General features: G+C 43.8%; 2 protein-coding genes across 2 annotated transcripts in view; one reads left to right on the top strand and one right to left on the bottom strand.

The window, feature by feature from the left end:
- The window catches only part of Jazf1 (JAZF zinc finger 1), a 307664-nt gene extending 295745 nt beyond the window's left edge, over nt 1–11919 (top strand). Inside the window, exons 4-5 of the mRNA XM_005360824.3 lie at nt 2968–3137; nt 9629–11919. Of these exons, the coding sequence (XP_005360881.1) occupies nt 2968–3137; nt 9629–9805 (347 nt within the window). The 3' untranslated portion in view covers nt 9806–11919. The remainder of the gene's footprint in view (nt 1–2967; nt 3138–9628) is intronic.
- A 1326-nt stretch (nt 11920–13245) lies between these two features.
- Nucleotides 13246–17058, bottom strand: part of Tax1bp1 (Tax1 binding protein 1) — a 61841-nt gene continuing 58028 nt past the window's right edge. The window contains exons 16-17 of the mRNA XM_005360823.3: nt 15993–16075; nt 13246–14045 (exon numbers count right to left, since the gene is read on the bottom strand). Coding sequence (XP_005360880.1) covers nt 13844–14045; nt 15993–16075 — 285 coding nt within the window. The 3' untranslated portion in view covers nt 13246–13843. The remainder of the gene's footprint in view (nt 14046–15992; nt 16076–17058) is intronic.

The raw sequence follows: 17058 nt of genomic DNA, 5'->3' as shown, positions 1-17058 counted from the left end.
ATCCTATCTTGGTGAGTCCAAAGTTTTGTACCTAATTCACTTTCTATCCTAACTTGTATTACCAACTCAAAATATTTTAGACCTCAAAACATTTTCTTTTTTTATACAAATGACATATTACTACAACCACCAATTAACTTCTTTACTTAATATGAAGTGTTTTGTTGTAGTTTTTAGAAATAATTTATTTTAACTTCATTTTATGTGCATTGGTATAAAGGTGTCAGCTCCCAGGGAGCTAAAGCTACAGGCAGTTGTGAGCTGCTATGTGGGTGCTGGGACTCGAACCTGGATCCTCTGGAAGAGCAGTCAGTGCTCTTAACCGTTGATCCATCTCTCCAGCCCTCAAAACATTTTCTTAAACAATTTAATCACTTATGTCTCTCAACTTTATATACTTTATACCTCTTTTGTGAGTTTCTTTTATGAATTTGGTAAATAAGTAAACTGTAAAACTATAATTATTTATTCTTCAACACCACCAGAGGTCCAAGAAGGATAAAATATTACATGAGTAAACAGGAAGTACAAAGCATACAACTTCCAAAAATATAGAAATGACAGAGACATCTGACTGCCTGGACAGTCACCAGAGTTTCCTCTGTAACATTGGGGCATCCATGTTCAGTCTATAGGCCTAGACTATCTGACAGACATTTGTGTAAAGCAGGAATTTTTGAAGGACTGTCCAACCTTGTCTTGGCAAAGTTTGGCAGTAACCTTCTTTTGTGTCCCGCTTGTCCAATTTGGACAGCATACTGTCAGCAGTTGAGGCAAGGGCAGCTTCTCTTAGATGCCCATCATCTTTTTTTGAAGTAGATTGGTGATGCCAGAAGCAGATATGTCTCACTGTCATGAAAAACCTTATGTTATTAAAACACTTTAAATGCTATAATCTATAAATCTCTGAAGTGTTTGAAGATCATCTGTGTATATATATAATCTGTATATATATATGTATAAAATATATCTGTTTGACTTCAAAAAACATACCTAATATGGCCACAAATTTGATTGTTAGATGACTAACTACCTAACCTGTATGTATGTTTGTATGTATTGTATGTATGTATGGGTTTTTTATTTATTTTTAATTAATTAATTTATTTATTTATTAAAGATTTCTGCTTCCTCCCTGCCACCGCATCCCATTTCCCAACCCTTCCCCAGTCAAGTCCCCCTCCCTCATCAGCCTGAAGAGCAATCAGGGTTCCCTGCCCTGTGGGAAGTCCAAGGACCGCCCACCTCCATCCAGGTTTAGTAAGGTGAGCATCCAAACTGCCTAGGCTCCCACAAAGCCAGTACGTGCAGTGGGATCAAAAACCCATTGCCATTGTTCTTGAGTTCTCAGTAGTCCTCATTGTCCGCTATGTTCAGCAAGTCCGGTTTTATCCCAGGCTTTTTCAGACCCAGGCCAGCTGGCTTTGGTGAGTTCCCACTAGAACATCTCCATTGTCTCAGTGTGTGGGTGCACCCCTTGTGGTCCTGAGTTCCTTGCTCGTGCTCTCTCTCCTTCTGCTCCTGATTTGGACCTTGAGATTTCTGTCCGGTGCTCCAATGTGGGTCTCTGTCTCCTTTCATCGCCTGATGAAGGTTAATATTCAGGAGGATGCCTATATGTTTTTCTTTGGGTTCTCCTTTTTTTTTTTTTTTTTTTTTTTTTTTTTTTTTGGTTTTTCGAGACAGGGTTTCTCTGTGGCTTTGGAGCCTGTCCTGGAACTAGCTCTTGTAGACCAAGCTGGTCTCCAACTCACAGAGATCCGCCTGCCTCTGCCTCCCAAGTGCTGGGATTAAAGGCGTGCGCCACCATCGCCCGGTGTGGGTTCTCCTTCTTATTTAGCTTCTCTAGGATCTCGAATTATAGGCTCACTGTCCTTTTTTTATGGCTAGAAACCAAATATGAGTGAGTACATCCCATGTTCCTCTTTTTGGGTCTGGCTTACCTCACTCAGGATAGTGAGTGAGACTAGTAGTTGCATTTTTTAGTTTAAAAGTAGTTTCAATAATCTACTCTTTTATCCTATCATTTCTGTATACCCTCTTTCAGAAAGAGATCCTTGAATCCAACCTCCTTTGTTTAGTATTTTTTCTGATCCTGTCCAGTAAGAACTTGCAACTAACCCCCCCTAAACATAAGAAACATGGATAACCCACAGAATGACCAAAAAAACACCCACCACCCCACTTCTTGGGAATGTGGACTTCATGTTCTCTAGACTTCTTCCTGTTGTCTGGGGGCAACAGCATCTTTAGGGGACCCTGAGAAAACTGAGGTAATGGTCAAGTCCTAGGAGAGCTAGCTGTGTTCTTTTTTGTTTAGTCTCTATGTGGTGGGGAAGTGTAGGGCTTATCTGAAGTCTTGGCTGGAGCAGTCTGTGAGGCTGGACCATCTCAGTTAGCAGCTTTGAAGTTGTTCTGGATGCAGAATTTTGAGGAAACTGTAACAGAGGCATTGTGAGAGGCTGGATCGCCTAGGCTACTTGTCTTCATTGGTGTCTGGTCTTTTTATTCTGAAAACACACAAACCTTTAAAGGTAATCTACATATCTGTATTAACACAAGTATGGAATATGCGGTGTGTTCAAATCAGTTTAATAAAAATCTGAATGGTCAATAGCTAGGCAGGTAGTATAGGCAGGACTTCTGGGCAGAGAGAGAACTCTGGGAAAAAGAAAGGCAGAATTGCCAGCAAGATGCATGATAGGGAGCAGGATGGGAGGAAGAGATAAGAAGCCACACAGCAGAACTTAGATTAAATAACGTGGGTTAAGTTATAAGAACTAGTTAGGAACAAGCCTAAGCTAAGGCTGAGCTTTCCTAACTAGTAATATGTCTCCATGTGGTTATTTGTGAACTGGCGGCCCAAAGAAAAATCCAGCTACACTGGTCCTCCTGTCCTGCAGTTGAGGCAGATTGTGGGGAGGAGACAGCTTCTGACAGCCCTTGCACGTTTCTTCTGCTCCACAGGCAGCGAGTATGACGAGGAGGAGGTGGACTATGAGGAGTCAGACAGCGATGAGTCCTGGACCACAGAAAGTGCCATCAGCTCCGAAGCGATCCTCAGCTCCATGTGCATGAATGGAGGAGAAGAGAAGCCTTTTGCCTGCCCAGTTCCCGGATGTAAAAAGCGCTACAAGGTAAAGGAAAGACCTCTTCACTTGGTGTAAGTGCCTGGCAAGGGATCATGTGTGGGCCAGCTGCCCCTTCACAGTTCTAGAGAGTCTGCCAGTGGGCCAGGCATAGACACCACCTCTCCTGTGCTCAGTGCCCTCTGCTGAACACTGGCTGCCATTCTGGATGATTGGCAGGGCTCTTTTGACTTGTGTGGGAGATTAAAGTCAAAGAGATCTTGTGTAGGCAGGCTCTGGTTTCGATCCTCTTACTAGAGCCTGTCTGAAAGTCCGATGCAGGAGCTGGAGTGTGCCTGGTAGAGATTGGGGCTTAGCCTGCAGGAGGAACTACTCTCCTTCCAGCGCCATGGCAACAGGGCATGGACTGAAGCAGCCTACTTATTTGTCAAACCCTTCTGTCAGCGGACAGATTTCCAGGTGGCCAGGGCTGTAAAAGCCCTAGCCTGTTTACAGGGCCTTCTGGAAAACAGGGCAGGGTGTTTGCCTTCCAGCTGGGCAGGTCTCGCTCCCCTCCCCCTCCCCATAAAAGATCAGGGAAGAAAATGCTTTGATTTCCCCTCCCTTCAGCTTCTGCCCTGTCCACCTGCTGGGTCCCTAACAGTCCTAACACTAGGTGACTTGGGTAGCTGGTGGCACTAACTTTTCTACCGAGAAAACTAGGGACAAAACAGTAAAGAAATCAACAAGGCAAAAGAGCTGCAGGAAGTTCCCACAGGTGTTAGCAGCTCTTTAAAGTTAGCTGTGGCAGAAATGGAACACTCCCAAGCATGCCTGGTAGACTCGACAGCACGCTAACTCACCCGTCTGCACACACTGTTTCTAAAGGCTTGAAAACTGGTAGCATGAGCTCTTCTCATACCGCCCCTTAAATACCTGAACTCAACGGAACAATTCATTCTCAGTAGTTTAAGCTGTTATTGGAGAAGCAGGAACCAGGAGGGCATCACAAAGGCAAGTGGCCACTCACTCACCTGAGCACTGTTGGTCCAGATGGCCTTCATTAACAAACATCCAAGCCCTAGGACAGAGATGGGAGTCCTCTGGACTCCTGAAGGGCCGCCCAGGCCAGTGCAGGACACATCACAGAGCACGCGTGTGCAGATTCTCTAGTAAAGCTTAGAGGCACAGAGAAAAGGGGGCCTCGAACAGTACGGTACCCTAAAGGGCAAAGGGAGGTTGGGGAACCACAGAGGGCAGCTCTCTCTGCAGAGAGTGTTTTCCTCCTGTTTCACAGGCACAGCCAGACAGGGGATGGCATGGTTGTCCTGCCCATGCTGGACCCATTCTCACGACATCAGCTGCTCCTCTTCTCGCTGCCCCCTCTCCAGAGTCTGAGAACCGCATAAGCAGAGCCTTGCACATGGAATTTACACTGAGAGACCACAGAAAATGAGGAGGAAATACACGCTGGTCCTTGTTCATAATCCGTACCCCAGGCATTTCTTCTTCTTTTTAGGTTTCCTGCAGTTTCTTCCTTTAGTTATCTACGCCTGGGTTGACAGGAGCCATGAATGTTCTTTCCTTTTATGGTCAACGGCACACTCAGAGAAGCTCTGTTGCAGGGACTGACGGCTTTGGGTACCATTAACGGACAGCTGACCCGGGTGGGATTGGAGGCCCGCATGTCTGTGAGAAAAGTGTTTCCATTTCTGAGCCAGAATGCCAAGTGACAATCCAGCAGAGTGGAGACACCGGGCCCCTCCTCCCAACGAGATGCTGAGCTCCCCTTCCGGCTGCAGCACAGCACAGCTGTTGTTCTCAGATTCTTCATCTTCACTGTGCACTTATCGGCACTGGTGCTGGCAAGAGGGTAGCAACTTTCCAGTATGCCCTGGAGTCAGGCAGAATCCACAAGGCTTATTTATTCCCAAGAGCAGTCAGACTTTAATTTCACACTGCAATCGGTAGGAGTTTCTGACAGGTGTCCTCCTACTGGACACTGCTCAGGTGTAGCTCTCCTCCCTCCATCTAAGCTCCTAGACTTCACATGAAAGGTCCCTTAACAGGATGGCCTGGTACTTGCATCTACCTTCACCTAGGGTGCACTTTCTAGAGGATCAAAAATACCTCCCACCCCAATAACTGTAATAGGACAGGCTAAAGGCGAACAGCAAACATAAGCTTATTAACATGTTTCATACATGTGCACATAGGAAACAGCAAGGAATGAGTAAGCAGTTGTTGCTGAATATTTGTTTACACAGAGTGAATGTGTGTCACCATGACTGGTTTAATAAAGAGCTGAATGGCCAATAGCTTGGCAGGAGAGGATAGGCAGGACTTCCAGCAGAGAGAGGACTCAGGATGAATCTAGGCTTGCAAGAGATGTCAGCGAGACACTGAGGAAGTCAGATACATTGTGCAGAGGAGAGGTAAAAAGCCTTGTGGCAAAACAGATTAACACAGGTTAATTTAAATCATAAGAGCTAGGTGGGGAAAGCCTAAGCTAAGGCCAAGCTTTCATAATAGTAAATTTCCCTGTTATTATTTGTTATTGTTATTATCTAGCGGTCACCAAGAGAAACTCGGGCAAGGAAGACATCTACAGTAGTTGTCAGAGATGGCTTCAAGTCTCAGCTTGTGTCATCTTCCAACAATGAACAATAATCTTTAGAGAGAAGGCAAAGGCCACACATGAGCAGTACACGGGGAACACATGGCCAGTAAAGTATTGCTTACAGATTCTCTGCTACCATCCGCAGGGCACTAAGTGTCTCACTGACTTCAGTGGTTGACCTGGTTCCCCAAGAGAAAGCAGGATGCAGAGGGAGAGAAGAAAGCTTTCAGCCCTGCAGTCTTGGCAGAGACAGGCTCTGTGGAATTTTCTAGGCCCCCGTACTTTCCTATCTCAGGCTGCCATGCTCACTCTAGATTGGTCTCTCACTTCCCTGAGTGCCCTGAATGTATCAACTACTACTACAGCTCTCCAAGGCACCCAGCATGGGCCCCAGCTGTGGCAAATTACCTCAGAACTAAGTAAAGCCTAACACCCAGAGAAGAGGGCACATGGCTCTCGGCACTCTGATGCCTCAGCATGTCGTGGTAACATGGTTTGCTTTGTTTGTTTGATTCCAAACCTCTCAGTGCTTCCCATCAAGAGTACTGACCCCTCCCCTACTCTGTGCAGCTTCCACTCTTCTGCTTTGGAGCCAAAGAGCAGAGTCCCATACCCCACTGCACCCCAACCTCACCGCACCCATGAGAAAGCGTAAGAGCAAGGCCAAGTGCTCTGTGTTTCCCCTTTGATGAGTGGACACTCCGTGCATGAGGGTTAAATGCTGTGACTTAAGAAAAGTGAAACAAAACAAGTTCCTCCATAGTGTCCCTGACCTGAGAATGCAGCAGACAGACCAGCATAAGCAATGAGTCTGTTGTGGAGTTGTGTTCCCCACAAGGGGGCTCAAATGGATCCAGTCCCCTTTGGATCCAGATGTGACAGGAGCTCGGCAGTAACAGCCAGAGCCTTCACTGTGCTCCATTAAGTTCCTAGTTTTCCTTTTAGAAATGTACCCTAGATTGAGACTATGACGCAGTATGTAACACTTGCCTAGTATGTGCAACAGCTCCACAAGAAATCTTTCCTAACATCTCTTAAGATGCAGGTACTAATTTAGGAAATATTAAGCTTCTAACAGTAGGGGAAAGGATGAAATTCTGCCCACAGAATTCTAGTCTCCAAGGCAACACTGGCTATGAAGAGGCGGCTTGTTTGATAGACATACACCAAGATACCGAGCCCGCTCTGATGCAAGCAGGGCCCCTGTGCCACCATAGTCCCTTGGTACCTTTTCCACATGGGCATATGCGCTGAGCACGTGAACCACGGAGTGCGTGCCTTTGCCTGACTAGCTCAGTGTGTGGAGACAGATGCGCGTCGCTCTTCTGTGCTGCACAGGGCTGTGGGGAATCCCCAGCACTGCTCCAGATGGTTTCCCTTCAGCCGCCACTCTCCTCAGCTGTTTCCTCACTTTTCCTCCTCCCCCAACTCCCCAGGAGCCCTTACCACTTCCTCTACCTAGAACATGAAGGAACTCAAGGAATTGAACCTCAGTTTTCCTATCCGGCATCTCACATACTAGATACATTGGGCTGAAGTACTGACAACAAAGATCAAACAGGACGGAAGGCCCAGTTCAGCATCTGCCTCGGGTCTCCTAGGGACTAGATGTTTTGGAACAGCCTGTAATTTTTTGTATTGACCAACCTTGTCTGATAGGGACTGTAGATCTCAATGGTAAAATCCAAATTCCCCCCAAACCTAAGCCCTTTCCTAGGCCCCTGTATCGTCTGCCTTCCTAGCTTAGCTAGCCCAGGGTCAAGACTATTAGGAGTCTCAGCCCTTAACAGTAGGAGGAAGTGCCAAAGCCGTCAGCTGTGTGTTTGAACTAAGCAGCACCTAAGGAAATAAGGAATGCAGACAACTACCATACCTGACTCCCTTCCAGTTCCCGAAGACAGGCCATTCTCCGTGTGTGACTTTCTCACCTAACGTACGACTTGTTCGTGCAGCAGCATCAAGCATCCAGTGTTAACTTTTAGAAATTGCTATGTATGAACTTTCTAGCCCTTTCGAAATTCATCTCTGTTCAGAGTCCAGAGGATCTGAGCGTCTTGTCAGTATTTCCGAGAACAAAATGGCATCACAAATTTGAGTGACTGGTGGCGACTCTTCTCGCCTTGTCATTATATTGCTTGCACATGAACGACCAGGTGGAGGAAATCTTCCCGAGAACTGGAGCTGGGGCTGGAGACCACACAGCAATTAAGAGTACTTCCTGTTCTTCTTGAAAACCTGAGGTTCCTGGTGCCCACACCAGGCAGCTCACAAGTACTTGGGACTCCGTGTGGCATAAATGAACACATACAATAAATATAGAACACAAAAACAAAACAGAATCAGGACTAGAGGTAATGGCTCAGTGAGGGCCTTGTGTTTGTGTTTGCATCCTAGCACCCAGCACACGGGCACAGGCAGGAAAGAGCAACTGCTGAGGCTTGCCAGCTGCCGTCCTAGCTCCAGACAGAGACTTTAAGGAAGCAAGGCAGAGACTGGTAAAGCAGAGCAGTCCTAGACCTGGCCTCTGCGTCTGCATAGGCACGCATACACACACCTACTGTGTGAGGCTTCCCACTGGCACCTGGGTGATCACAGCAGCTAGGGTGCAAGCCAGCATCTTCAAGCTGCCCAAGAAATAGCATGCTCCCAAATGTGTAGCCGCAAAGCCTGCTAGATTCATGTCCCACCCCTGGTGAAGCATGTTTGGGTTCATGGGGGCAAGCTTTGTATGTCTTTCTTCAAGTCTTCCCTGGCCTAACTAGGTATAAAAACCCAAGCCCAGATGGAGTTACCTAAGCCACAATGTGGCTGCAGTTACTCTGCCTTTTGCTTCTTCTACCTTAACAAGGTCTGAGTGGTAGTGGGCATTGGGAATCTTGTGTGTGTTTAACCCACTGTGCTGACAAGTTTAGCTCAACTTGACACAGGTGACAGTCATCTGAGAGGAGGGAGCCTCAATTGAGAAAATGCCTCCAGAACATCTAGCTGTGGGCCAGCATGTAGAGCAATTTCTTAGAGACGGGGAGGGAGGGCCCAGCCCATTGTGGGTGGGGCCATTCCTGGGCTGGTAGTCCTGGGTTCTATAGAAAAACAGTCTGAACAAGCCAGTAAGTAGCACCCTTTCATGGGCTCTGCATCAACTCCTGCATCCAGGTTCCTGCCCTCACTGCTTTTGGTGATGAACTGTTAAACAGAACTAAGAATGAATAAACCCTTTCCTTCCCCAAGCTGTTTTCAGTCATGGTGTTTCATCATACAGAAGTAACCCTAAGACACCACCTTCCAACACGACCCATAGAAGAGACACGAAATGTTTAGTGGCCCTTCTGCTGGGGCTGAAAGAGGGTATGTGACTCTAGGGAATGGGAGTTTTGGGCAGCTGTAAGCAGCCTCATGTGGCTTCTGGAACATTCTGCTAATCTGAATATCTGGATTCTTATCATCTGTTGCTAAAAAATCCAGACATTTTGTCAGTCATGGGACTAACTTTATATGTAAATAATCTATAATTTAAAAGCACACTGTTTGCAAATACATCAGTAAAGGTAGTGCCCAGGGACTCACAGCAGTGCTGAAGCAGGGCTAACTCTTGTCACATTCCTGGTGAGATGTGGCAGGGAACTCGCCACAGCTGTCTGACCGTAAAACTAACTTGTTTTTTGTTGTGTTCTTTAGAAAGGTATTTCATTGGTCATTCTGAAGCATTCATAGGATTTCCAATTAATTCTCTTCCGAGTAGCAAACTTTAGTACCTGACAAGCGAGGCTTCGAGAAACCAGGGGAAACCTCACCATTTCCTCACACAACTACTGTATACAATCTAGGCCTAACAGACACACGAAGGCCACCCTCTCCAGAGATGCCATCACTGGGGTCCGGGCCATGCCAAGGTTTGCACAGGTGTGACTCCTAATTGGGAACTTTTTTATCTTCTTCACAGAATGTGAATGGCATAAAGTACCACGCTAAGAATGGCCACCGAACGCAGATCCGCGTCCGCAAACCATTCAAATGTCGGTGTGGGAAGAGTTACAAGACCGCTCAGGGCCTGCGACACCACACAATCAACTTCCACCCCCCGGTGTCGGCAGAGATGATCAGGAAGATGCAGCAGTGACGCGCTGGTCAGAACTGTGCCAAGAAACCCTCACCAGCAGTCGCTGATTGTGAAAGCAGCCACCTTTTTCAGGGGACGCACTCAGCGACCCTTTAATGAGAGATAATTAAATGCATGCTTTAAACTTTTCTGTAATTTTGGAATGATGTCTCTTTGTAGAGTTGATGATTTTGTACATTTGCACATGTAATCATCACACCCATCTCCATTACTTTGATATAAGGTGCTAAACGAGAAAGCTCTAGGTTCCTCAGCACATTTTCCCCAAAACAAAATTAAGGGCATGTTGCAGTCACACTGCAGTGATGTTAACTGGGAGTGGAGGGGCTGGCACTGAGATGCTTTTCAAGATTGTAATGTGATTGAAACTTTTCAACACATCAACTCACATAAAACCAAAATAATATCTTCATTATCAAACTGGTTACCATGCCTTACATAATGGAGTTAGTATTTGTGAGTAGAAAGACTTTAGGTAATGGAAATATAAATAAGAATGTTTAACATAATATGCTAAAAATATTTTCATATTTAAATAACATGCATAAAAGGTGTGCTTTGTTTTGTTTTGTTTAATTATCATCTTGCCCTTTAAGAAGCTAAAACTCTTGCCCTTGAACTTACCAATCACTTCAGTGTTCTAAACGGCATCTTTGCGCAAGCCTCAGTTCACTCACTGACAGCACACTCACTGAGTGCCTGCTGGGTGCAAGAGACTGATATACACTAATGTTACTATGGACCGAGATCCCAGGGTCTAAAATACTTTCCCCTGAAATCTGTTAAGAAACACTTTGGAAACTTAAGTGCAAATTGTGTGTGTGTGAAACTCAGTTACAGCTTCATCAACGATGAGGTTCTCAAGCACTTTGTAGTTCTCTATTGCCAACAATTTTATGTTTATATGTTGCCAATTCTTGCACCTACTGCCCTAAGAGATCTGTGGGGCACAAGCTGAAATAAAACGGAGACATGTCTGAAAGAGGAACATCGTCCTAAGGCCCCTGGTGCCCCTGTTCGTGCTCAGTTTTGACTTCTTTTAAAGGCACTTTCCCATCACATTGTAGATGTCTGCATTTTCATTAGAAATGTCTGTTTAGCTTTAGAAAACATTTTGCCAGAATATGAAAATAAGCCTTACTGACAATTAAGTGCTTCTTGCAGCAGGTGGTCAACGGAGAGTGATATACAGCCCACTAGTGACCAATCTGGACCATTCCTCAAGTTTCTCTCACCGACAGTACCATCATGTGTTGAGTGTTCTTTTATCCCAAGTGCTATTCTTTAAACACAAGAGTTTACTGACTGCCTAGTATGCAATAAAAGTTGCTTTGACACAGGACTACACAGGACAAACTGGTGAAAAGCAAACTCAGATCCCCTCTAAAAGAACTTTTCCCATCTGATGAAATCTTACACACAGCTAGAAAGTAGTGGTTCCTTGCTCAGCTTTCCACATTGTGAAATGACAATTCTGTTAAACAGTTGGGTAAGCTGCATTCCCAAATGGTAAATCCCTCATGGAGGGGGATTTCCAAGTATTTATAAAGATGTTGCCCACCAAAAACGTCCTCAGCTCTGAAAAGTGGTCTTGGTCCTGATTATAGTGTTAGCCCACAGGCCGTTAAAGGCTGATCCAGAACTGAGAGTCAACTAGCTGGTGCAGAAGGCCCTGCTCGCTCCATACCTACCTACAACAGTTGACCAAAAAGTTTTAGGCCAGCAATTATTAGTTAGCTTTGCTCTTTCTAGTATGAGACACTGCAGGCTGGATCAGTAGTTCAGCAGCCACAGTCATAAAAACAGTTGTCGTGCATGTTAATTCTTTCAGTGATAAACCAAACCGTTTCTACTTCTTCATTGTGACAGTATTACTCAGCAGGTAAGGATGGGGTATTTTGTTCCACCGTGTATAGTGAATGTATTGTACCGTGTCTGTGAAAACTGTGCTTTAAATTATATTTTCGTATGTTTTGTTGGGGACAGAGCACATTAAGTCTGAAAGAAATAAAAGTATTAGAACTGAAGGCAATTTACTCAAAATTTCTGTCAAGAAAAGCTGCTTAATAAATGTACATGAAATCACATTTAAAATAAACTGCCTCTGACCCAAAGTAAACCCGGCTCCTTACTTTAATCGGCTCCACTGTGAGACCTGAATCGGGTTTCCTGTGGGAGTTAAAACATCTGTCCAGTGCCTGTTCTCTTAGGCTCCTGTTTTGCAAAATCTAGATGATATGTAAAGATTTTTGTCCCTTACGTTTTGCTTACTTTTCTGTAAATGATAATTTATCATAAGCTTGGGGCTAGAACTCTTTCCTGGACGGTACTTTACTATTCAGACTACTGTCCGGTTAGCCTGGCCATACTAACGGCAAGAGAAACCCCAGCGTGTGGACACGTGGAGGGCAGAAGTCATCATGAGTCATTCCTCGTTCACTTCTCCCCCTGAAACACGCGCCGTCTCTCGCTGAACCTGAAGCTCAACGATGTCTAGACTGGCTGAACAGCAAGCCCCAAGGACCTCTAGTTACTGCTTCCCCAGCAGAGGGTTTACAAGCACAGTCTGGTTTTTCACAGAGTGCTGGGGACCAGAACTAAGCCCAGCAAGCACTTCAGTATGGAAGCCATCCCCACAGCCCCTTGCTAAGCATATTCTGCCCAAGTATTTTCTATATAAAGCTTCCCGGGAAGCTAGGAGAAGGCGTTGCTGTTACTGCCTCCCAGGACTGCCCAACACCTGGCATCTGAATGCTACATACTGGTTTTCCCCAGATTCAAATAGCTTTTCAAATAAAATAAATGTAAAAAATTAAAAGTATTTTAAGACATATACATACTACCTTTTCAAATGACTCAAATATACAAATTCTGCTACTACAAAGACCAGCAACATGGCATATAACCAAGTTCTCACACAGCAGTCCAGAGACTACCAACTCTGAGTATTAACACCTTAAAAACCCGGTTTGTTCATAACAGGTCTCAATATTCCGGCAACTACTAAAGCAGCAAATGAAAAGTACTTTATTAACATTCCCATCATAAAAGAGAAGAGGACAGTTCCAAAGTTAAGGCCCCAGCCAAAAACTCCAAGGCATCAGGTTAGTGAAAACCTAAGCAAATGTGACAGTGGTATGACAGCCCTCCAAAATATGTCTTCTTTAATGTTAGCGGGCACCATAGTGCAGAACTGCAGCTACGACACAACATTCGTTAGAGTGGGCTGTAAAGTTAATCACTTACTAAGGAATGTGATTTCCGATCTGTACTCTCATTAGAAGAAAGTGAGAAAGACACTTATCCCCAGCCCGTCATTCTATGCCACCGTCTCCTGACAAGGTCACTTAGGAGAGCAGCTGTTGTCTGCTCATCTTAGCCCTCCTCTCACTCGTTATAAACACAAACTCAATAGTTTAAAAGTAACCATACATATTACATTTTCATTTTTAAAATTTATTTATTAGCATAAAATTAGCAAAATATGCCTATATTAATTCCTAGAGCCAGTGTTTTTCATATTAAAAAAGAGTATCTCAAGTCTGTGATCTCAATCTACATGCAGTTCCATATCTAAGAAAGATTTATTGACTAAATTGCAAGTTTTCTATATTCAAAGAATTATTTCACAGAACTGTTATGATCGATGCTTTTTATTATGTAATAGTAGTCATGCTCAATCACCGTGAACAGAAACTTGTATATCTTCTGATTGTGCTAAATAATCTACAACTATCACACATATGTTTTCAGTTCAGTAACATGAAAATAATTCCTGTGTCTTTCTTCATATACTTTTTCTAACTGGGGGACAAATAGAAACACCTAACAACTTTCTTAAAGCAGACAAGATTAACAGAGATCAAAACTGTATTTACTGTAGTCAAAGCTGTACCCTGGCCCTAGCAACACCGCACTCAAAAGTAGTTCTCAATCAGAAAGTGGAAGAGCATGAGAGCGACACCTTGGAGTCTCCTTAGTCTCTAGCTGAGTTGTTTTTTGTTTTAATTGCTAAATTGTACTAACTCATAATGAAGGCTAGTCAAAGTTTAGGACATTCTGATCAAAATGGGTCTGAACATGCCTTTCAAACCCCTGCTGGTCATAGTCGGGAGGGAACTGCTCGCTGCACATTGGGCACACCTTCCAGTGACTTTCAACGTGTTCTTCAAATTTGCTCTGATCATAGTTGGGAGGGAACATTAACTCACAGAGGGGACACTTCTTGTGAACATCAAAGCTTTTAAAGAAAGAAGAAAAAGAAAGAATTAGGTATTTTCTAGTTGTAACAGCAATCGCAGTATACAACAAGTACTTTAGCTAGTTGACAGTTGGACCAAACAACTTATCCTCAAAGTCTTTACCAGTTTAAACTTTTTCAGCTTCTAGATTCCTGGTTCTGTGTACAGCATCTGTCTTTTTTACAAAGCCACCATTAAATCTGGTTTTACAATTGGTTGACAGCCCCCAAACCTACCGAAGTCAGACACTATGTGAGATGCAGTCTACTGTGAAAAGCTTTCTCACTTTTTAACTAGAGTGTTTTAGTTTGGGCTTTTTTTTTTTTTTTTTGGTTGTTAATTGGTTTTTTTTCCCTTATTGGAAAAAAAGTCCTTGCTAAAATATTATTACTCAAGCTGCACAACTGGTTTGGGGCAATAAATAGGTCAATCTCATCAAATAATTCTATATTAATAACTGGATTACCACATACTATTCACAACCTCCTAACTCTAAAATTGAGTCATCATTAAATTTAAGTCTTAACTTTTGTCCAGTGGGTAAAACATAAACACACACCCAGCTATATTCAAGCTGAGGATTAGGCAGGACCACTCTAATGATCTTCTGGTACCAATGAGAAATCTCAACTTGACTCTTAATTTTAATCTCTGGAGGGAACGCTTCTGCGAGACAGGGGACCAGGTGAGTCAGTCCTATCAAAGCATGCTGGGCTGAATCACCTTCTGCTAAGCTGGCTTGAAACTTGGCATTGCATACATCAATAGCATTGTAACGCTTAGCAATCTTTGCAATTATCCAGGCTAATTGATGGAAGACTGTGTTGTAACCAGAAAGACGATCATAAAGGAGTTGTGCAAATTCTTGGGCAATTACGCAGGGCTTGGACAAAGTTTCCACATTAAGGCAGCAAGCTTCTTTCAAAAGATTATTCGTCTCTTAAACCTCAAGTGGGACCCAGGACCCAGTTTTTGGTGTATAAGTTATCTAGAGCCTCTGTCCATTCTCTTTCCAGTATGCTTCAGTTCTGCAGCTATTGAGGCTGAGCTACCAGTGGATCACAAGGAGTCCTAACTGCAGAGCAGCTCTGTGCAACATTTATCTATCCTTTCCCCCACTGGCAGGATGGTGGCAATGGGTTTAATCGCACACAGGATGGTGTTGAAGGACTCAACAAGTTCTTTCTGCTGTGCCAATATTCTACTTACGGTGGACTTCATATAGCTAATCTGTTTTCTGATCTCAGCTATCTCACCTGCTAAGAAACTGGTTGAATTCTGTTAGTTTAGATAATCCTCGGTAGGCCTGGCAGAGGATTTGGATGTACTAAGATGTCTCCCTAGGTCAAAGACTTCATCTAAGGACAACTGTCTTGTCATAAATTGTTCTGCCACTTCTGAGTGAATTCGATCAGAGCCCATCACAACCAGCCAGTTAATCTAATCCACTCTGTCCACTGGGATAGACTACTTTAAACTTACAAACTGTTTAAATTAAAATCTGACCTAGTATTCCTCCTTGTTTTTATTTTTTAACTCTAAGGATAAATGCAACTCATAATTTTCCATCAGTGTCTACTGGGTTTTTTAGGAGCTTGAGTGAGTAAGAGTGTGTGCCGCTCTTGCGGGAGCAGAGATTAGCACCCTCTCTGCATGGTTCACAACTACTTGGACCTCAGCTCCAGGGAACTTGATGCCCTTTTCTGGCCTCTGAACACAAGTGAGCAAACCCACACACAGATCCGACAAACACTATTTAAAAGTGTCTATTTCCAAGTTTCTATGCCACTGGCTTGTCAAAGGATGACACATAGCTAGATATTTTACCAGTTTTCTGTATGCTGCACTCTGAACATTCTATTTTTAACAAGTTTCCAGAAACTATTTTTTTTCAGAGTCACTTATTTTACATAATTCTAAGTGATTTTTCAAAGAAAAACACTTGCCTGGAATCAAAGCAAAAGCCTGCTCCATGACCACGTAAATGCTGACTGGCTGGATCAGGAGGAACAGGCATATTCTCATCTTCCTGCCACAAAACAAAGCAGGGCAACTTTTTGAGAAAAGTGAAACCAAATATAAATTCTTTAAACCAAGTGAGTTCATAACGACACTTAAATTACCCAATTAAACTTTTAGCTCTTATTATTTAAACTTTTACACATACTCATTTTACATATATTTAAATCAGAATACAACTTCTCAGGGGCCAGCACCATAACAGACCAGACAATTCATTACCTTCACTCCCTCACTTTAAACAGCCAAATGCTCATGAGTCAGTCAATGGTATACTATAGGCTGAATGACATGCCACACTCAGTCCATTAACATGTTCACTGCCTGCCTGGTAAACACTAGGAGGGAAAATAGGAAAAGCAGTTTCTACTCTCTAAGCAATAAATAAACTGGCAAAAATCATATACATAGTATTGTGCTTTAAAGGCAGAATTCTAAGGCTGGGCATGGCAGCACGTGCCTGTCATTCTAGAATATGGGAGGCTGAGGAAGGAGGATCAGCTTGAGATAGACAGGTATGCATACCAAGATGGTCTGAAAAGTACCAGGGGAGGTCAGACGTGGTGGCGCACAGCTTTAATCCCAGCCCTCAGGGAGCTCTAGGAGTTGAGGTTAGCCTGGTCTACATAGTGAATTCCCCACCAATCAAGGCTACAAAGTGAGCCTCTGTCTCAAATAATGAAAGAAATGTTGAACTCTGGGTATTACAATGAAAACAGCAACTTCTTATAAACAAGGAATCACCTATTTGGATGAAAGCTTGAGCTAAGTATGCAAAGTTTTCAAAGCAACCGACTCATTAACATGCTAATTCAGATCTCGATGGTATGTGTACTACCGTAATTAAGTTATTCTAAGACCACTTCCTGAATGAGCACCTCACATACAGGAGCCTTCTAAAGAGTGTGCTTCCCAGAGAAGGACCCTAGATTCCAGTGACCCTATCCTATAGCCATACTGATGAATATCTTGCATATCACCATAGAACCTTCA

Source organism: Microtus ochrogaster, linkage group LG3 (assembly GCF_000317375.1).
Source record: "Microtus ochrogaster isolate Prairie Vole_2 linkage group LG3, MicOch1.0, whole genome shotgun sequence".
Taxonomy (NCBI): Eukaryota; Metazoa; Chordata; class Mammalia; order Rodentia; family Cricetidae; genus Microtus; species Microtus ochrogaster.
This window is presented reverse-complemented; position numbering and strand designations above follow the sequence as displayed.